This window comes from Garra rufa, chromosome 5 (genome assembly GCF_049309525.1).
Source record: "Garra rufa chromosome 5, GarRuf1.0, whole genome shotgun sequence".
Taxonomy (NCBI): Eukaryota; Metazoa; Chordata; class Actinopteri; order Cypriniformes; family Cyprinidae; genus Garra; species Garra rufa.
Window position 1 is genome coordinate 56,495,797 of NC_133365.1, and position 22,519 is coordinate 56,518,315.

Consider the following 22,519-nt stretch of genomic DNA (forward strand, 5'->3'; position numbering starts at 1 on the left):
TGTGTTGGTGTGTTGTGATTGGTTAACCGGTGGTGATCTAGTAACAGCTAGTAATGCTACTTCTCAACATGTTATGTGCTAGATAGATAGATACCAACTGACTAACTAACTAATTGATAGTTGGACAGATAGATATAGAACTAACTACCAATAAATATAGAACATACTAATTTACGATAGACAGATTAGATAGATAGATAGATAGATAGATAGATAGATAGATGATAGACAGACAGACAGACAGGTAGATAGATATAGAACTAACTACTGATAGATAGACACTAATTAACTACCAATGAATATAGAATTAACAGACTAACTACCTTACTAACTAACTGATAGATAGACAGATAGATAGATATAGAACTACCAATAAATATAGAACTAACTTACGATAGACAGATTAGATAGATAGATAGATAGATAGATAGATAGATATAGAACTAACTACCAATAACTAACTAATGATAGATAGATATAAAACTTATTAACTACCAATAAATATAGAACAACCTAACTAACTAACTAACTAATGATAGATAGATAGATAGATAGATAGATAGATAGATAGATAGATAGATAGATGATAGACAGATAGATATAGAACTAACTACTGATAGATAGACACTAATTAACTACCAATGAATATAGAACTAACTAACTGATAGATAGACAGATAGATAGATAGATGATAGACAGACAGACAGACAGATAGATAGATAGATATAGAACTAACTACTGATAGATAGACACTAATTAACTACCAATGAATATAGAATTAACAGACTAACTACCTTACTAACTAACTGATAGATAGACATATAGATATAGAACTACCAATAAATATAGAACTAACTTACGATAGACAGATTAGATAGATAGATAGATAGATATAGAACTAACTACCAATAACTAACTAATGATAGATAGATATAAAACTAATTAACTACCAATAAATATAGAACAACCTAACTAACTAACTAACTAATGATAGATAGATAGATAGATAGATAGATAGATAGATAGATAGATAGATGATAGACAGATAGATAGATATAGAACTAACTACTAATAGATAGACACTAATTAACTACCAATGAATATAGAACTAACTAACTGATAGATAGACAGATAGATAGATAGATAGATAGATAGATAGATAGATAGATAGATGATAGACAGACAGACAGGTAGATAGATATAGAACTAACTACTGATAGATAGACACTAATTAACTACCAATGAATATAGAATTAACAGACTAACTACCTTACTAACTAACTGATAGATAGACAGATAGATAGATAGATATAGAACTACCAATAAATATAGAACTAACTTACGATAGACAGATTAGATAGATAGATAGATAGATAGATATAGAACTAACTACCAATAACTAACTAATGATAGATAGATATAAAACTTATTAACTACCAATAAATATAGAACAACCTAACTAACTAACTAACTAATGATAGATAGATAGATAGATAGATAGATAGATAGATAGATAGATAGATAGATGATAGACAGATAGATAGATATAGAACTAACTACTGATAGATAGACACTAATTAACTACCAATGAATATAGAACTAACTAACTGATAGATAGACAGATAGATAGATAGATATAAAACTACCAATAAATATAGAACTAACTTACGATAGACAGATTAGATAGATAGATAGATAGATATAGAACTAACTAACTAACTAACTAACTAACTAACTAACTAACTAACTAACTAACTAACTAACTAACTAACTAACTAACTAACTAACGATAGATAGATATAGAACTAACTACCCATAAATATAGAACTACCTAACTAACGATAGATAGATAGATAGATAGATAGATGATAGACAGATAGATAGATATAGAACTAACTACTGATAGATAGACACTAATTAACTACCAATGAATATAGAACTAACTAACTGATAGATAGACAGATAGATAGATAGATATAAAACTACCAATAAATATAGAACTAACTTACGATAGACAGATTAGATAGATAGATAGATAGATAGATATAGAACTAACTAACTAACTAACTAACTAACTAACTAACTAACTAACTAACTAACTAACTAACTAACGATAGATAGATAGATATAGAACTAACTACCCATAAATATAGAACTACCTAACTAACGATAGATAGATAGATAGATAGATAGATAGATGATAGACAGATAGATAGATATAGAACTAACTACTGATAGATAGACACTAATTAACTACCAATGAATATAGAACTAACTAACTGATAGATAGACAGATAGATAGATAGATATAAAACTACCAATAAATATAGAACTAACTTACGATAGACAGATTAGATAGATAGATAGATAGATATAGAACTAACTAACTAACTAACTAACTAACTAACTAACTAACTAACTAACTAACTAACTAACTAACGATAGATAGATAGATAGATAGATAGATAGATAGATAGATATAGAACTAACTACCCATAAATATAGAACTACCTAACTAATGATAGATAGATAGATAGATAGATAGATAGATAGATAGATAGATATAAAACTACCAATAAATATAGAACTAACTTACGATAGACAGATTAGATAGATAGATAGATAGATAGATATAGAACTAACTAACTAACTAACTAACTAACTAACTAACTAACTAACTAACTAACGATAGATATAGAACTAACTACCCATAAATATAGAACTACCTAACTAACGATAGATAGATAGATAGATAGATAGATAGATAGATAGATAGATAGATAGATAGATAGATAGATAGATAGATAGATAGATAGATAGAACTAACTAACTATCAACTAAGTAACTAATGATAGATAGATGGACAGATGTGTTACCAGTAGCATAACTGCGGTCGACGCTCAGCGTGGAGAAGGGCATGGGCCGCAGGCTGAATTTAGGGTGTGCTGTGAATCCGCAAGTGGGGGACGGCAGGATGCCCGGATACTGACTGCTGTCCAGCGTGGGCACCGGGATGGCACTGACCACCGCTGAAACACACACAAACAACACGTCACATCTCACCACCACATCCAAACACAGACATCACAAATAAACCACCACTGTTTTGAAAGCCTTCCTGATTTCTGAGCCTTTCTGGCCGGATCTAGAAGCGCAGCAGACGATGAACCGCCAACCCAGGCTGCTCTATTTGGCCGATTCGCTCCCATCATTAATCACGCTTAAATATTTAAACACCTACAAGAGGAAAAGTGTTTAGAATTCAGACCCTTGCAAGCAAAATGTGGACCCCATTAGTCTGTTTTAAACTCCTCAATAACGGCGATCCATCGAACGCAACAGACGGAAAACAGCAGAATCCCATCAGGAGCAGAATCCACACAGACTCATTCAACAACCTCTGAACAAAACAACACCAGGATACAGCATATGATGATGATGATGATGATGATGATGGTGCAGTAAAACGCAGTAAGCGACCACACTACTGCAGCTCTACAGCTTCAGCAGAGCACAAGAGTGCTGACCTTGACATTGAAAGCCTCACAGAGAGAAAGAGAGAGAGAGAGAGAGAGAGAGAGACGGGCTGAGAAATTGCCTGAAGTGTTGAGATTTCTATCTACTAAACTGCCCCAGACGAGCAACTGCTGATTGACTGCAAACTCTCTCTCTCTCTCTCTCTCTGTGTGTGTCTCTGTGTGTGTGTGCAAGAGAGAGGTTTTGCCTACATTGTTTGCATCCAAATGTCTCAGGATAGAAAGCCTGAAATTAGCAGCAGCTAACAGCCACAATAAGACATCTTAATGAAAACCTACAAATGCACGATATATTTACATACATGCACATTCACATCTTCTGTGGTAAATCAATGTTTGATTGTCTTCTAATCAGCAGGGATATGTTTTTTTTAACCAAAACAGGTTAGTTTTGTTGTTTTTATATGTATGCATATGCATGTACACTACCAGTCAAAAGTTTTTTAAACAGTAAGATATTCAATGTTTTTAAAGAGTTTTAAAGCCTGTATTTATTTTATCCAAAGTACAGCAAAACCTGCAAAATTCTGAAATATTTTTTTTACTATTTAAAATATCTGTTTTCTATTTGAATATATTTTAAAATGTAATTTATTCCTGTGATTTTAAAGCTGAATTTTCAGCATCATTACTTCAGTCTTCTGTGTTCCATGATCCTTCAGAAATCATTCTAATATTCTGATTTGCTGCTCAAAAAACATTTATTGTTATTATTATGTTGAAAACAGTTGAGTAGATTTCTTTTTTTAGGTTTCTTTGATGAATAGATAGTTCAGAAGAATTTGGAGGACAATATGGAAGTGATTTAAGTATAAATAAATAAATAATAAATAAATTAAATAATTAAAAAATAAATAAACAAATAAATGTAGAAATAAATAAATACATAAATGCTGAAATAAAAAAATGTAGACATGCATAAATAAATAAAATGAATGAATGAATAAATGTAGAAATAAATAAATAATTAAATGCTGAAATAAATAAATGCAGATATACATAAATAAATAATTTTGCCAAAAGTGTAATTTATAATTGTGCTATTTTTGTACCATTTGTGTTATACTACACATATATTTCTACATTTATTCATTTATTTATTTATGCATTTATGCGTTTTTGTATTTATTTATATATATAAATAAATGCTGTTCTTTGGATATTTCTATTCAATAAAGAATCCTGAAAAAAATGTAAACGTTAAATATTGATAATATAAACAATAGTAAATGTTTCTTGAGCAGCAAATCAGTTTATTAGAATGATTTCTGAAGGATCATGTGACACTGAAGACTGGAGTAATGATGCTGAAAATTCAGCTTTGATCACAGGAATAAATTATATTTTAAAACATATTCTAATAGAAAGCAGTTATTTTGAATAATAAAAATATTTTACAATTTTACTGTTTTGGGGATACTTTGGATCAAATAAATGTAGGCTTGTTGAGCAGAAGAGACATTAAAATCTTAAAACATTAAAAATCTTTGAATGGTAGTGTATATGTAACAGCAAAACTTTTAAAAATATGGAAGATATATAAACTAATTTAACATTTTAATAAAAATGATAAAAGCATATCAATGAAGCTAAAATAACACTGCAAATTCATATTTAATTTAATCAGATTTACAGATAATTATTCAGTCTAAATACACCTTTAAATCAGATTATTTATACTTGAATGTGAGTTTTATTTACAGGAATATTTTGAGTGTGCACTGATTAACCATTAACCTGCTGTCATCTCAGACTGTATCTGTATCTCCAAAACCACAATCTGCTTTAATGCAGCTTTAATTAACTTCACACACCTCCGGCTGTTAAACTGGCTCTATCATGTACAACCATTCATTTCCCAAATCAACTAGCAGACCATTCTCTCCTACAGAACCGACAGAAAGCAGATCAGGAGCCAGCATTAAAATCATCCAGACAGGACGACGGGTCAACAGTCTGGATGATAAAGGAAGGAGGTCAGGCGAGACGTCCAGGAGCGAGAGGAATCACAAGGGCAGACGGGAGGTGAATAACTAGAGTGAGATGTGGACACTGACAGACTGGAATCAAACGGTGAACAATCATTTCTACAGGTTGAGATTAAACTGGAGCAGCGCTTATGAGGAAATGACCATATAAGGCTACAAACATCAGTGACTGACACGCCTCTAAATAAGTCTAGTCCAATCAGAATGTTAGTGTCCATCAATATCATTAATTACTATCAGTATATTGTTAGAGTTATCCTTACAGTTATTGTTATACTTTTTGCAATGGTCAATGTTACTGGTATAGTTAATTGTGTTAGTTATGGTTATTGTTAGTATCCTACGACAGCATTTTAGTGCCATGTAAAAAAAAAAAAAAAAAAAATCTAAGATTACGAGATTAAAGTTGTAATATTTTAAGAATACAGTTGAAATAATATGAGAACAAAGTTGAAATACTATGAAAATATAGTGGAAATATTCTGAGAATAAAAACAAAATATTATGAAAATAAAATCAAAATATTATGATAATAAAGTCAAAATATTATGAGAATAAAGTCAAAATACTACAAGAATAAAGTCGAAATATTTCAAGAATAAAGTTGAAATATTACTAGAATGAAGTTGAAATATTTATTCTCGTAATATTTTGACTTTATTCTCTAAATATTTACTTTATTCTTGTAATATTTAAATTTTATTGTCATAATTTAGACTTTATTCTTATAATTTAGACTTTATTTTCATAATTTAGACTATTCTCAAAATATTTTGACTTTATTCTTGAAATATTTCGACTTTATTCTCGAGATATTTCAACTTTATTCTCATATTATTTTGACTTTATTCTCTTCATTTAGACTTCATTCTTGTAATATTTCGACGTAATTCTCTTAATTCTGACTTAAACTGTAATATCTAGAAACATTACAACTTTAATCTTATAATCATATAATTTTTTAACATGGCACTAAAACGTTGTCGTATTATCATTATTGTCACAGTTACAATTATTGTTATTGTCATTATAGTTATTATTGATATTGTTTAGCTTATTTTTATCATTATAGTTATTGTCATTCTTATAGTTAAGTTATATCATTATAGTTATGGCTATTGTTATTATCATTTTAGTTATCGCGATTGAGTTAAGGTTATTGTTACTACACTGTAAAAAGTTTTCACCAGTTTCAACTTAAAAACTTAAGTTCATTAGCTGCCTTAAAATTTTAAGTTAAATCAACTTGAAAGTACAAGTCATTTTAATTCATTTTATTGTCGTGAGTTGAAATGACTTGTAGTTTTAAGTTGATTTAACTTAAAATTTTAAGGCAGCTGCTAAACTTGAGTTTTAAGTTGAAACTGGGGAAAACTTTTTACAGTGTATAATTACAGCTATATTTATTGTTACTATTATTATAGTTATAGCTTTTCTACATTTAGCTTTATTATAGCCATTGTTATTATCATGCTAGTATTTAAAGTTAGTTGTAATTTAGAGTTATCATTATAGTAATAGCTATTGTTACAGCTATTGCTATCATTACATTATCATCTTAGATTATGCTTCAAGTCCATCAAGATCCAAATAAATTGAGAAGCAGATCATTATTTGTGTGGACAGCATCTACATTGAGTTTCTCTTCATCAAACGCGTCAGAAGGTCTTGTTAGAGTAAGTTTGTTAATTACGCAGTGTTTAGTTTCGTCAATCTGAACTTTCACTCATGACTTTCGTATCCCACCCTCTTTATTTCCTCTCAAAACTCCTCTTCCTTCCAGCGACTGTCGTTTTTCCCAATCATTAATCTGTGCTTTCTTTTCCCAGAGGAGATGAAGCTGCTTTCATGTGGTTTGGGAGCAGGAAAGAGGTGCATAATAAATGCCGTCTCTTTGGCAGAATCGCGGCAGGAGGTCAGAGAGGAGACGCTCACGCGACTGACGCGCCTCGAACCCCGGCGGGAATCAAACGCAGCAGAGCGAGACGTCTGCGAAGAATCAAAGCCCATGACGGCCGCCGCGTGATCTTCACCCAAACCACACTCAACCAAGCCGTTCAATGAGAGACAGCTGGCGTTATGAAGACTCATATTCACATTCACTCGCTTCTCTCTTCACACTCAGACATTCAGAGTTGTGCTGAAGGATCTGAGACCTTTCAGGGATTCTCTGGTCCATCTGCTGGTTTGGGCTGAATTGGCTGAATTGGATTGGGAAAGCAGGGTCACACCAGCGAATAACCGCCGGAAATCCCATTTCTGCTGGATTTTTTTGTAAAAGCTTAAACTTTTGAACTTTGTATAAATAGATTAGATGATTAGCATGTTGCTAGCAGGATTAGAATGTAGTTAGCATGATTCTAACATTTTTATAGCATGTTTAATATGTTTCTAACATGATTAGCAAGTTGCTAGCATGTTTCTAGCACATTTCTAACATTTTTCTATCTTGATTAACAAGTTGCTAGCATGTTTCTAACATGTTTCAAGCCTGACTAGCAAGTTGCTAGCATGTTTCTAGCATGATTAGCAAGTTGATAGCATGTTCTAGCATGATTAACAAGCTGCTAGCATGTTTCTAACATGTTTCAAGCCTGACTAGCAAGTTGCTAACATGTTTCTAGCATGATTAGCAAGTTGCTAGCATGTTTCTAGCATGATTAACAAGTTGCTAGCATGTTTCAAACATGTTTCAAGCCTGACTAGCAAGTTGCTAGCATGTTTCTAGCATGATTAGCAAAGGTGCTAACATGTTTCTTGTATGATTAACATGTCATTAGCATGTTTCTAGCATGATTAGCAAGTTTCTAGCATTATTAGCAAGTTGCTAACATGTTTCTAGCATTATTAGCATTGTTAGCATGTTTCTAGCATGATTAACAAGTTGCTAGCATGTTTCTAGCATTATTAGCGAGTTGCTAGCATGTTTCTAGCATTATTAGCGAGTTATTAGCATGTTTCTAGCATGATTAGCAAGTTTCTAGCATTATTAGCAAGTTGCTAGCATGTTTCTAGCATGATTAGCAAGTTGCTTACATGTTTCTAGCATGATTAGCAAGTTTCTAACATTATTAGCAAGTTGCTAACGTGTTTCTAGCATTATTAGCATTGCTAGCATGTTTCTAGCATGATTAGCAAGTTTCTAGCATTATTAGCGAGTTGCTAGCATGTTTCTAGCATTATTAACGAGTTATTAGCATGTTTCTAGCATGATTAGCAAGTTTCTAGCATTATTAGCGAGTTATTAGCATGTTTCTAGCATGATTAGCAAGTTGCTAACATGTTTCTAGCATGATTAGCAAGTTGCTAACATGTTTCTAGCATGATTAGCAAGTTGCTAACATGTTTCTAGCATTATTAGCATTGCTAGCATGTTTCTAGCATGATTAGCAAGTTTCTAGCATTATTAGCGAGTTGCTAGCATGTTTCTAGCATTATTAACGAGTTATTAGCATGTTTCTAGCATGATTAGCAAGTTTCTAGCATTATTAGCGAGTTATTAGCATGTTTCTAGCATGATTAGCAAGTTGCTAACATGTTTCTAGCATGATTAGCTAATTGCTAGCATGTTTCTAGCATGATTAGCAAGTTGCTAGCATGTTTTTAGCATTCATTTTTTTATTGAAAATTGTGTTAGTTTTTGCTTGAAACAAGCAAAAATATCCAGCAATGGGGCAAGACAAAAAAAATCTTGTTTAGTCTTTGAATTAAGATGATTATTCTTGCCCCATTTTTGCTTGTTTTAAGCAAAAAATCAACACAATTTTGATATATATTTTTTTTTTAGAAAGCAAGACTTAATATCTTTTCAAAAATTATTTTATGATTTTAAGTGTCAAGTAAATTCATCTTGATTTAAGAATACCTTAATATTTTAAAAATTATTAAATCAAAATAATAAGAAAATAATGTTTTGCAGTGTAATTATGGTTCTAGCTGTCGTTTTCACTCTGATTATTGATATATTTCCAGCTATAGTGGTGGTGTTTGTTGTAAGCAGGTGTTAAAGGTGTGGCTGCAGTAGCTCACGTGTGTTGCTGGGCTGAGAGTCCATGGGGATCATCATCTTGGTGCGTGTGGCCCTGCGGGCGGCTAACGATCGCTCTAACGTGGAAATGCTGCTGGAGGCCTCGTCCCCGTCTGCACCTGAACAAGAGAACCACATGACCTTCAGCCGCTGACACACACACACACACACACACACACACACACACACACACACGGTTGGTCGAATCGATGAACACCTCCAGAGCCCACGGCCTCACCTGAGTGGCTGCTCTTGCTGCCCATCTGGCTCTCTGATTGGCTGTGGCTGACCGGCGCCATCTCCTGGCAGCTCTGGATGGGCGACTCGCGGCCGGAGGGGGCGGAGCTGGAGGGCTTCTCGATGTTCTTCAGCTCCATCTCCTCATGGTGGATCCAGAGGTCAGGAGGTCGCAGGTCTTTCTGGCTGCCCTTTCGTTTTCCGGCGCTGTGTGTCGCACGTTTCCTTCAGGAACACAGAGACAGACCCATACAGAAGGATGAAGTTATATTATATTTTATTATATCTGAATAGTCACATGAAGCTCAGTGATTTCTGCGTTTGCATCACACTTCAAGAACTTTATCTCCGGAGCATCTCTGAGAGAGCTTTTCGCTGTATCATTTGAAAAACTAAACAATAAAATCGAAGAAATTTTAACAGAAATATATTGCTATGATTATGATATAGTAAAATGTATGTCTCAAAATAATAGGCTAACACTATAGGATTATTTGTATTGAATATCTTTCAACCCAAATGTTTTTTTATTATATTATATTTTATTATATTTTATTTTATTTTATTTTATTTTATTTTATTTTATTTTATTTTATTTTATTTTATTTTTTATTTTATTTTATTTTATTTTATTTTATTTTATTTTATATTTTATTTTATTTTATTTTATTATGAATGTGTTTGTTATGATAGGACAATATTTGGCCGAAATACAACTATTTGAAAATCTGGAATCTGAGGATGCAAAAAAAATTCAAAATTTTGAGAAAATCGCCTTTAAAGTTGTCCATATGAAGTTCCTAGCAATGCATATTACTAATCAAAAATTAAGTTTTGATATATTTATGATAGGAAATTTACAAAATATCTTCATGGAACATGATCTTTACTTAATATTCTAATGATTTTTGGCATAAAAGAAAAATCGTTAATTTTGCTCCATACAATGTATTTTTGGCTATTGCTACAAATATACTCGAATTTTACATTTTATCATGAAAAAATGCTGAAAAAAACAATATTATCAAAAGTGCTGAAAATTAAAATGAAAGTGGTGAAACCGGTAAAAGAAAAAAGAATGAAATAATTTCATATGCACATACTACATATAAACAAGCCTTGCTAAGATTCAAAACACATAATAAGTAAAATCAAAATGTTTATTTTAAAGGGTATTAGTGAAATAAAGCTGCTGTCAGCTGTGTTTGGACAGGCCAAAAATTGGGCTAGTTTTCATTCTTTTTGGGCAGGTTTTGAGTAAACTTTGGGCTGGAAATTTTTCTGGGACCTGGCAACCCTGCATATCAATGTGACTCTAGTCCCATTATGTGATCTGTCTGTCTGTCTGTCTCTCTCTCTCTCTCTCTCTCTCTCTCTCTGTCTAACTCACACACACACACACACACACACACACACACACACACACACACACACACACACACACACACACACACACACACACACACACACACACACGTTGGGTTTACATGTTTTATGGGGACATTCCGTAATGGTTTTCATACTGTACAAACCGTATTTTCTATCGCCCTACACCTACCCTACACCTAAACCTAGCCCTCACAGGAGATTGTGCACACTTTTACTTCCTCAAAAAAACTCATTGTGCATGATTTATAAGCCTGTTTCCTCATGGGGACCTGAGAAATGTCCCCACAAGGTCAAAATCTACTGGTATTCCTATCCTTGTGGGGACATTTGGTCCCCATAACGTGATGAATATCAGGTACACACACACACACACACACACACACACACACACACACACACACACACACACACACACACACACACACACACACACACACACACACACACACACAGAGTAATAATATCACAGCTCTTATTTTGGAAACATAATGATGTTGTTTGTCTGCAGGGCTTCTGCGCTCAGACTGAACTGTAGAGAAGTGTGTGTGTGTGTGTGTGTGTGTGTGTGTGGCAGGTGCTAATGAGGTCTGAACTTGTGGCATCTTCACCTTCACACACACACACACACACACACACACACACACACACACACACACACACACACACACACACACACACACACACACACACACACACACACACACACACACACACACACACACACACTTATCTAGAACACACTTCAGCTCTTTAGCATCATCACTGCAAACACTGATGCTGTCACAAATGTGCCAGTTACTGTTCATCTTTAGTGTAACTGATGCCTGTTAAAACACTCATCAATCTATAGACCAACTCAGAGTAGAAACACATAGTGCTTGCAGAAAAACACTGGTAACAAGTGGAGGTAAATGGGTAAAACTAGGGATGTCCCGATCAGGTTTTTTTGGCCCTTTGGAGTCATTTGATTTCGAGTATCTGCCGATACCGAGTCCCGATCCGATACTATAACACATAAAAAATAAGGAACATCCTGGATCTGTTTCTTCGCTCCTCTTCATTCTTTTTTTATTTAATTCACCTTATTTTAACATTCAACAACTCCGTTAACAAACAGAGCACTTCTGTGAGGTAGCTTGAACAATCAAGTAAAAAATTACATAAATTCTTCACTTCTGGACATTAGTGCAACAGTAAATATAAAAAATGTCTAATATAAAAACAAATAGCACCTCAACTTAAAATACCCGGCAGGCATGTAAACGAATAAAAAAATAAAAGTGCCACAGTGTTTGCTGTGTTTCTGTGTGGAGTCAAGAGGTCTAACTCTGTGCCACCGCAGAACTATAGATGTGTTGAAAATTAATGAGAATATATATACATATATATCCGAGTCCTGATCGGGAGGTAACGTCCGATTCCGATCGAGTCTGAAATCACGTGATCGGATCGGGACATCCCTAGGTAAAACCCATGGAGTAAGAGAAAATATATATATATATTTTGTGCCTTTTGATGTCAAAATCGGAGTGCAAATCATTTTTATCAAATACTATGATCAAAGATGCCATTTGAAGCTAAATGCAGACATTTAAACAAACACACTATGGATGAAAACTGCTATGATCACTCTACTTTGAAAGCATACATTTGATTTAAACCATAGGTCCACATAATACTCACATATGCTGTTCATAGGGGATGTATTGTATTAGCCCTACAGTCACAGCATGACATATTATGTAAACCTATTGCTATTAAACTTTACATAACATTTATTTATTTTATTTTACAATTCTGACTATTTTTTTTTCCAAATGCAAGTTTATATTTTCTAATTCAGACTTTATAAATCGATTTAACAATTCCGAGGGAAAATAAACTCCTATTCTGAGGGTGAAAAGAGAGAATGACCAGTTGTTTTTCCTTATTAAAATTTTGAGATATAATCTCGGAATTGCGAGAATAAAGTCTGAATTTTGAAATATAAAGTCAAATGGACTTTTTTCAAATTCTTTTATTCCATGCCTTTCACTTTCTGTCACCACCCACAAAAAAAGATTTGCTCTGGAACAAATAATAGATTATACTTCTTCAGGGCCCCAAAACACCCTCAGACCCCAGAGGGTTAATGAGACCAGACTGCCCACTAGATTTGCCCAAAACTAAATATATCTCATGTTAAAGCATGTTTACAATTTCCAGAAGATCTGGTCGAGGTGAGACACTCTCAGGCAGTTTCATGACTGATATAAAGCTCTCATGTCCGAAAACGTTGATGCAAATTTTCAAATAGACGTTATCTTAATTAACAAACTGCATATTTGAACTATAAACAAGTACATTCTCGCACGAAAACCTCTTAAGGTGATACACTACAGGTGAATAGGGTAAAAAAATATAACTATAACTATAATAATAGTTATCGCATTACTTAACCAGTTGGTTGATTACATTGATAATTGCAAACATATTTTTGTATTACAAGTTTTCTAAAATGTTAGGTTTAAATATGCAAATGATCCATTATTTAATGAAATATGCACTAATTTGCATACCTTTCTAGTACAAAAATCTAAACACTGGATGAAGTCAGTTGCAAAATTCGTGTTTAATTTTAGACATATTAAAGTCAAAAGTTTTTACAGAGGGAAGTTTTTACATTTCGTCACAATAATTCAGAAAAAAAAACACTATATTTTTACCATTTTTTGTAAAATCAAGCAAATCATATATGAACAAATCCCTCTGTAAAAACCTTCAGGATATAGACAGGAATAAAAAAGGTGTAAAGTGTGTGTAAGTGCTACTGAAGTGGAGATTTATGGCTCAGTGTAGGCCTTTAAAAATATGCATTTTAATTGAAATCTATTGACACAAATGGATAACGCACTAAAAAAGAAACACTTAACAGTGTTTTTTTGGGTGTTTTCTTTCCACTAGTCTGAAAACACTGCAAAAAATGCTTTTCTTACTTAGATTTTTTGTCTTGTTTCCAGCCAAAATATCTAAAATATCTTGAATCAGGAAGGATTTTCTAGACAAGTAAAAATTATTATCTTGTTTTTAGTAAAAACAAGTCAAAATTAAGTGAGTTTTTGCTTAAAACAAGCAAAATAATCTGCCAATGGGGTAAGAAAAAAAAAATCTTATTTCAAGCAGACAACTAGATTATTTTTCTTACCCCATTGGCAGATTTTTTTGCTTGTTTTAAGCAAAAACTCACCTAATTTTGACTTGTTTTTACTAAAAACAAGACACAAATTTTTACTTGTCTAGAAAATCCTTCCTGATTCAAGAATTTTTAGATATTTTGGCTGGAAACAAGACAAAAAATCTAAGTAAGAAAAACATTTTTTGCAGTGAAAAAAGCACTATGAAAAACCAAAAAGCCCAAAATCTCAACCTTGACAGGTGCATGAAAAAACGTTTTGCCTTAAAACTACATTCCGTGACACAAAAACCATAATGTTTATAAAATGATACTGGATTTGGCGCCCGCCATGACACTCGCTGTAAGAAGTACTACAAGCGCAGTGATACGATTACAAACTGTGAAATGGCTGTTGGAATTCTGATTTCAGATTCGAGCACCAGAAAGAACTGTTGTATAATATATTCTATCACATTATATTATGCCAACACCAGCACACACACACACACAGAGTTGGACTCACTTCCTCTGCTGGGCGGACGAGCGGCGGGTGCAGATGAGGGCCACGATCACCACCACTACCACAGTCACAGCTCCCACAGAAACCACGATGATCACCAGCAGGTTGCTGTTCTTCTGCGGCGTCACGCTGCCATGCGGCGGCCGCATCTGACCAATGGGAGGCTCTGAAATCAACAAAACTGAATTGACATGTGCATCTCCACATTTGGACTGAGTGTGTGTGTGATTAGCAAGTTTCTAACATGATTAACAAGTTGCTTACATGTTTCTAGCATGATTAGCAAGTTTATAGCATTATTAGCAAGTTGCTTACATGTTTCTAGCATGATTAGCAAGTTTCTAACATTATTAGCAAGTTGCTAACATGTTTCTAGCATTATTGGCATTGCTAGCATGTTTCTAGCATGATTAACAAGTTTCTAGCATTATTAACGAGTTATTAGCAAGTTGCTAACATGTTTCTAGCATGATTAAGAAGTTGCTAACATGTTTCTAACATGTTTCAAGCCTGACTAGCAAGTTGCTAGCATGTTTCTAGCATTATTAGCAAGTTGCTAGCATGTTTCTAGCATTATTAGCAAGTTATTAGCATGTTTCTAGCATGATTAGCAAGTTGCTACCATGTTTCTAGCATTATTAGCGAGTTATTTGCATGTTTCTAGCATGATTAGCAAGTTGCTACCATGTTTCTAGCATTATTAGCGAGTTATTTGCATGTTTCTAGCATGATTAGCAAGTTGCTTACATGTTTCTAGCATGATTAGCAAGTTTCTAACATTATTAGCAAGTTGCTAACATGTTTCTAGCATTATTGGCATTGCTAGCATGTTTCTAGCATGATTAACAAGTTTCTAGCATTATTAACGAGTTATTAGCAAGTTGCTAACATGTTTCTAGCATGATTAAGAAGTTGCTAACATGTTTCTAACATGTTTCAAGCCTGACTAGCAAGTTGCTAGCATGTTTCTAGCATTATTAGCAAGTTGCTAGCATGTTTCTAGCATTATTAGCAAGTTATTAGCATGTTTCTAGCATGATTAGCAAGTTGCTACCATGTTTCTAGCATTATTAGCGAGTTATTTGCATGTTTCTAGCATGATTAGCAAGTTGCTAACATGTTTCTAGCATGATTAAGAAGTTGCTAGCATGTTTCTAACATGTTTCAAGCCTGACTAGCAAGTTGCTAGCATGTTTCTAGCATGATTAGCAAGTTTCTAGCATTATTAGCGAGTTGCTAGCATGTTTTTAGCATTAATTTTTTATTGAAAATTGTGTTAGTTTTTGCTTGAAAACAAAAAAATCTTGTTTAGTCTTTGAATTAAGATTATTATTATTATTATCTTCAGATAAATGAGATATTTTGATTAAACCAGTCCTGCTTCATCCACATCATTTGCCATCATTTAAAGCAACAGTTCCCCCAAAAATGAAAACTCCGTCATCAATGACTCACACACTGCAAAACATGCTTTTCTAGCTTAGATTTTTTTAGTTTCCAGCCAAAATATTTAAAAATTCTTAAATCAAGAAGGATTTTCCAGATGAGTAAAAATTATTGTCTCGTTTTCAGAAAGAAAAGTCTAAATTAAGTGCTTTTTTGCTTGAAACAAGCAAAATAATCTGCCAATGGGGTAAGAAAAATAATCTTGTTTTCTGTTTGAAATAAGCATTGGCAGATTGTTTGTTCTAAGCAAAAACTTTTGACTTGTTTTTTCTAAAAAAAATCTAAGCTGGAAACGCATTTTTTTTGCAGTGCACTCCCACATTCCTCAGAATATCTTCTTTTGGTGCAAAAAAATGCTTGTTTCCAGCCAAAATATTTACAAATTCTTAAATCAAGAAGGAATTTCTAGGTGAGTAAAAATTATTGTCTTGTTCTCAGAAAAAAAACAACAACTGAAAATTCTTAAATCAGGAAGGATTTTCTAAACGAGTTTTCAAAAAAACAAAAAAAACAAGTCAAAACGAAGCGAGTTTTTGCTTAGAACAATAGGAATAATCTGCCAATGGGGTGAGAGAAATATCTTATTTCAGATAAGAGAAAACAAGATTATTTTTCTTACCCCATTGGCAGATTATTTTGCTCGTTTCAAGCAAAAACAGACTTAATTTTGACTTGTTTTTTCTGAAAACTCGTCTAGAAAATCCTTTCTGATTTAAGAATTTTTAGATATTTAGCTTGAAACAAGACAAAAAAAATCTAAGTAAGAAAAGCATTTTTTGCAGTGCAAACAGCTGCGAGAAACTCACACAGACAGAATTTTCATTTTTGGATGAACTGTTTCTTTAAAAGACCAGCGGATGATAATTGCTGACCTCTACATGTCTGAAATGATCTGGTTTATAGATGATCTCTAATCATCACGCTGCTTGCCAACTATAATCAGTCCACAGGCGGCTGAGCTTTAGAATTCAAACGAGGAATTAATATGAGTTTTCTGTGATTATGACTGCTAAAAGGGTAATTATTTCACTGTTTATTTTACGCTTTACTGGATACATAAATTAATATTCTACAGCGCTTTGGTCACACACACATACACGTGCCCTCATGTTTAATATTTATACTTTGCACTGCTAAAATTATATTCATACTCTGTTTTTCATTATAAATGTCTAAACAGTCTTGAATCAAGATACATTGATGACTTAATATATATATATTCTTACTTATTTTTGTCTTGTTTTCTATTATAAATATCTAAAAATTACTAAATCAAGATGAATTTTCTTTACAAGTAAAACGACTTAAGATATTACGTCTTGTTTTCTAAAAATGTATCATAATTTTGTTAAAAACAAGCAAAAAATATCTGCCAACGGGGCAAGAAAAAAAATTGTTTAGCTTTTGAATTAAGATTTTTTTTTTTACCCCATTTAAGCAAAAACTAACATCATTTAGACTTTTTATTTTTTTATTTTTAGAAAACAAGACTTAATATCTTACATGATTTTATCTGTTAAGTAAATGCATCTTGATTCAAAAATGTTTAGATATTTATACTAGAAAACAAGACAAAATACTAAGTAAGAAAATCCATTTTTGCAGTGAAATATCAAAATTTTGTTTATTATTTTGCTTAGACAAGATTGATATTTGTACTGGAAAACAAGTCAGAAATATTACGTGAGAAAATATGTATTTATTTATTTTTGGCAGTGTGTATATTAATGTCTTTATAAACATTTCTTTGTTTATTTTTTTTAAACACACGTTTGAATATTTTCTACATTTACATTATCAAAAGTTTGAGTATAAATTAAAGTTTCGTTAAAATGTATTTCATTAAAAATACAGTAAAAATGTGAAAAATTATTACTGTTTTCTATGTGAATATCTGTTAAACTGTAATTTATTTCTGTGATGCAAACCTGAATTTTCAGCATCATTATTTCAGTCTTCAGTGTCACGTGATCCGTCAGAAATCAGTGTTGCTCAAGAAACATTTCTAATTATTATCAATGTTGAAAACACTTGTGCTGCAATATTTGCAATATTTATCAGGATTCACAGATGAATGGAGAGTTTAAAAGAACAGCATTTACTTGAAATAGAAATCTTCAGTAACATTATAAATGTCTTTACTGTCACTTTTGATCAATTTCATGCCTCCTTATTGAATAAATGCATTAGAAACAGTTAAAAATCTTTCTGACTCGGAGGTGTAAGCGTCTCACCGTTCAGGCTGCTCATGTCAATGGGGTTATTGTCAGAAGGCCAGTAAGCGCTGTCTCCGTGACGGCCTGAGAACAGAGAAACACTGAGATCAGAACGAGACACGCACAGAAAAAAGGTACAAAAACTTTTCAAAAAAGGTACACCAATAGGTCCCAAACTGCAAAAAATACTTTTCTTAGATTTTTTGTCTTGTTTCCAGACGAAATATCTAAAAATTCTTTAAATTAAAAATTCTTTTCTAGACCAGTAAAAATTATTGTATTATTTTCAGAAAATAAAGTTTAAATAGAGTTTTTGCTTAGAAACCAGCAAAATAATCTGCCAATGGGGTAAAAAATGTTTTTATTTCAAACAGAAAATGAGATTATTTTTTTTTACCACATTGGCAGATTATTTAGCTTGTTTCAAGCAAAAACACACTTAATTTTGACTTGTATTTCTGAAAATAATACAATAATTTTTGTGATTTTTATACTAGAAAACAAGACAATAATACGTAAGAAAATCAATTTCTTTGCAGTGAAAATGGCGCTATGCTGCAAAAAATGCTTTTCTTACTTAGATTTGTTGTCTTGTTTCCAGCCGAAATATCTAAAAATTCTTTAAATTAAAAATTCTTTTCTAGACCAGTAAAAATTATTGTATTATTTTCAGAAAATAAAGTTTAAATAGAGTTTTTGCTTGGAAACCAGCAAAATAATCTGCCAATGGGGTAAAAAAATAATCTCGTTTTCTGTTTGAAATTAAACATTTTTTAACCCCATTGGCAGATTATTTTGCTGGTTTCTAAGCAAAAACTCTATTTAAACTTTATTTCCTGAAAATAATACAATAATTTTTACTCAGCTAGACAATCTTTGATTGAAAATTGATTTTCTTACGTATTATTGTCTTGTTTTCTAGTATAAAAATCACAAAAATTATTGTATTATTTTCAGAAATACAAGTCAAAATTAAGTGTGTTTTTGCTTGAAACAAGCAAAATAATCTGCCAATGTGGTAAAAAAAATAATCTTGTTTTCTGTTTGAAATAAAAACATTTTTTACCCCATTGGCAGATTATTTTGCTGGTTTCTACTTTATTTTCTGAAAATAATACAATAATTTTTACTCAGCTAGGCAATCTTTTTTGATTGAAGGAGTTTTAGATATTTTGGCTGGAAACAAGACAACAAATCTAAGTAAGAAAAGCATTTTTTGCAGCATAGTGCCATTTTCGCTGCAAAGAAATTGATTTTCTTATCTATTATTGTCTTGTTTTCTAGTATAAAAATCACAAAAGTTATTGAATCAAGATGCATTTACTTAACAAGCAAAATCTTTTTTGATATCAGATATCAATTCTTGTTTTCTAAAGAAAAGCTATGAAAATGTTAGTTTTTGCTGAAAACAAGCTCAAATATCTGCCAATGGAGTAAGAAAAATAATCTTAATTCAAAGGCTAAACAAGATTTTTTTCTCTTGCCCCATTGGCAGATATTTGAGCTTGTTCTAAGCAAAAACTCTTTTTTCTAAAAACAAGGAAATCATTTTTACTCGTCTAGAAAATCCTTCTTGATTGAAGTTTTTTTTTTTTTTTAGATATTTTGGCTGGAAACAAGACAAAAAAATCTAAGTAGAGCATTTTCGCAGTGTAGCGCCATTTTCACCGCAAAATAATTAGGAGGAGCAGCAGTCAGAAATGTTAGTCTCAGAAGAAGAAGAAGAAGAATAACTGAGTTTAAATAGTATTTCAGTGAGCTGGCTTTCTCAAGACCACTTAATTAGGTCCCCAACATGCGGAGGACGATCTGAGGACGGTTATAAAGTGTGTCTGAGCGCTGCATTCGTTCCCAGTGAAGGTGAGCCGGGTCTCAGAGTAATAACGGAGGACGAGGCTCTGGAGGAGAATCTGAAGCGTTTGGAGTTTGTTTTCAGTGTTGATGATCTTCAGACTCTGCTGTAAGTGGAGCAGGACCCGAGGAACCCGACAAACATCAGTCTCACGGCCCTGACCATGTTTACTGTGATTTATCTCCTTCATTTGGACTAATTAACTGTGTGTTGAGGAGAAACACTAAAGTGCACTGCACTGTTCACATCTAAATGAAGCCAGTTTAGTTTCAGAGTAAAGTGAAATGCTGTCTTCTGTTTTTATTGTCTCAGACAAACTCTGGCATCTGTCAAGTCCTGATGAGATGAAGATCACAAACGCTGTTCTTTCTGTCTGGAGCTCATAAACATAAGTTTCCCGCTGTTTTCATTTTTCTGGATTCTGTGTCATTTTATCCAAAAGCATGTCTCCACTGCTAAAATAATTTCTTACTTGGTATTTTTGTCTTGTTTTCTACTATAAATATCTAAATATTCTTGAATCAAGATGAATTTACTTTAGAAGTAAAACGACTTAAGATATTATCAAAAAAGTTATCAAAATTGTGTTCGTTTTTGCTTAAAAATGCTAAAATATCTGCCAATGCGGCAAGAAAGTAAATCTTGTTTAGCCTTTGAATTAAGATTATTTTTCTTACCCCACTGGCAGATATTTTAGCTTGTTTTAAGCAAAACTAACACAATTTTTTTTTTTAAACAAGACTTAATATCTTAAATGATTTTACTTGTCAAGTAAATGCATCTTGATTCAAGAATGTGTAGATATTTGTACTAGAAAACAAGACAAAAATACTTAGAAAATAATTTTTTGCTATGCAATTGATTGAAATCATGAAGCAGACTATTTAACAATTTATTCCAAATGTAAGACAAATAAATTTTTCCAGATTCTGTTTGAGTATGGTCAAAAAGCTAATTAATTGAAATCATGAAACAAATAATTTAACAAGATTTTTTCTATTTTTTTGCTCAAATTATGTTTTATTTTTTTTTCCCAAATTCAGCGTTTTCTTTATTAATTTTTCTGGATTGTATTTATTTAACTAAATTTTAATAAACGTGTAATAATTAAAAAAAATAAAAATGCGAAATTACAACAATTTATTTCAAATTTAACAAAACATTAACTAAACATTTTTAAAACCACCTCAAATTGTTTTTATTCTTCCCAAGTTTTTTATTTTTGCCAAATTCTGTTTGAGTATGGTCAAAAAACTAATTAATTGAAATCATGAAACAAATAATTTAACAAGATTTTTTCTATTTTTTTGCTCAAATTATGTTTTATTTTTTTTTCCCAAATTCAGCGTTTTCTTTATTAATTTTTCTGGATTGTATTTATTTAACTAAATTTTAATAAACGTGTAATAATTAAAAAAAATAAAAATGCGAAATTACAACAATTTATTTCAAATTTAACAAAACATTAACTAAACATTTTTAAAACCACCTCAAATTGTTTTTATTCTTCCCAAGTTTTTTATTTTTGCCAAATTCTGTTTGAGTATGGTCAAAAAACTAATTAATTGAAATCATGAAACAAATAATTTAACAAGATTTTTTCTATTTTTTTGCTCAAATTATGTTTTATTTTTTTTTTCCCAAATTCAGCGTTTTTTTTATTAATTTTTCTGGATTGTATTTATTTAACTAAATTTTAATAAACGTGTAATAATTAAAAAAGTAAAAATGCGAAATTACAACAATTTATTTCAAATTTAACAAAGCATTAACTAAACATTTTTAAAACCACCTCAAATTATTTTTTATTCTTCCCAAGTTTTTTATTTTTGCCAAATTCTGTTTTAGTATGATCAAAAAGCTAATTAACTGAAATCATGAAACAAATAATTTAAGAATTTATTTCCAATTTAGTTTATTTTTTGCTCAAATTATGTTTTGTTTTTTTCGCCAAAATTTTCTTTAATTATTTTGGATTATGGATTCTGTTTGAATAGTTTAACAAAATTTTTATACATTTTTAATCATTTTAAAAATAAGAATGTGAAACGAACACATTTCATAATTTATCACACACTGCAAAAAATTATTTTCTTTAAGCGAGTTTTTGCTTAGAGCAAGCAAAATAATCAGAAAACAAGATTATTTTTCTTA

General features: G+C 31.8%; 1 protein-coding gene across 1 annotated transcript in view; it reads right to left on the reverse strand.

Annotated features, from left to right (window-relative positions):
- Positions 1–22,519, reverse strand: part of dcc (DCC netrin 1 receptor) — a 185,484-nt gene that overhangs the window by 14,818 nt on the left and 148,147 nt on the right. The window contains exons 23-27 of the mRNA XM_073840175.1: positions 18,532–18,597; positions 14,855–15,017; positions 9,790–10,013; positions 9,554–9,670; positions 2,877–3,029 (exon numbers count right to left, since the gene is read on the reverse strand). Of these exons, the coding sequence (XP_073696276.1) occupies positions 2,877–3,029; positions 9,554–9,670; positions 9,790–10,013; positions 14,855–15,017; positions 18,532–18,597 (723 nt within the window). The remainder of the gene's footprint in view (positions 1–2,876; positions 3,030–9,553; positions 9,671–9,789; positions 10,014–14,854; positions 15,018–18,531; positions 18,598–22,519) is intronic.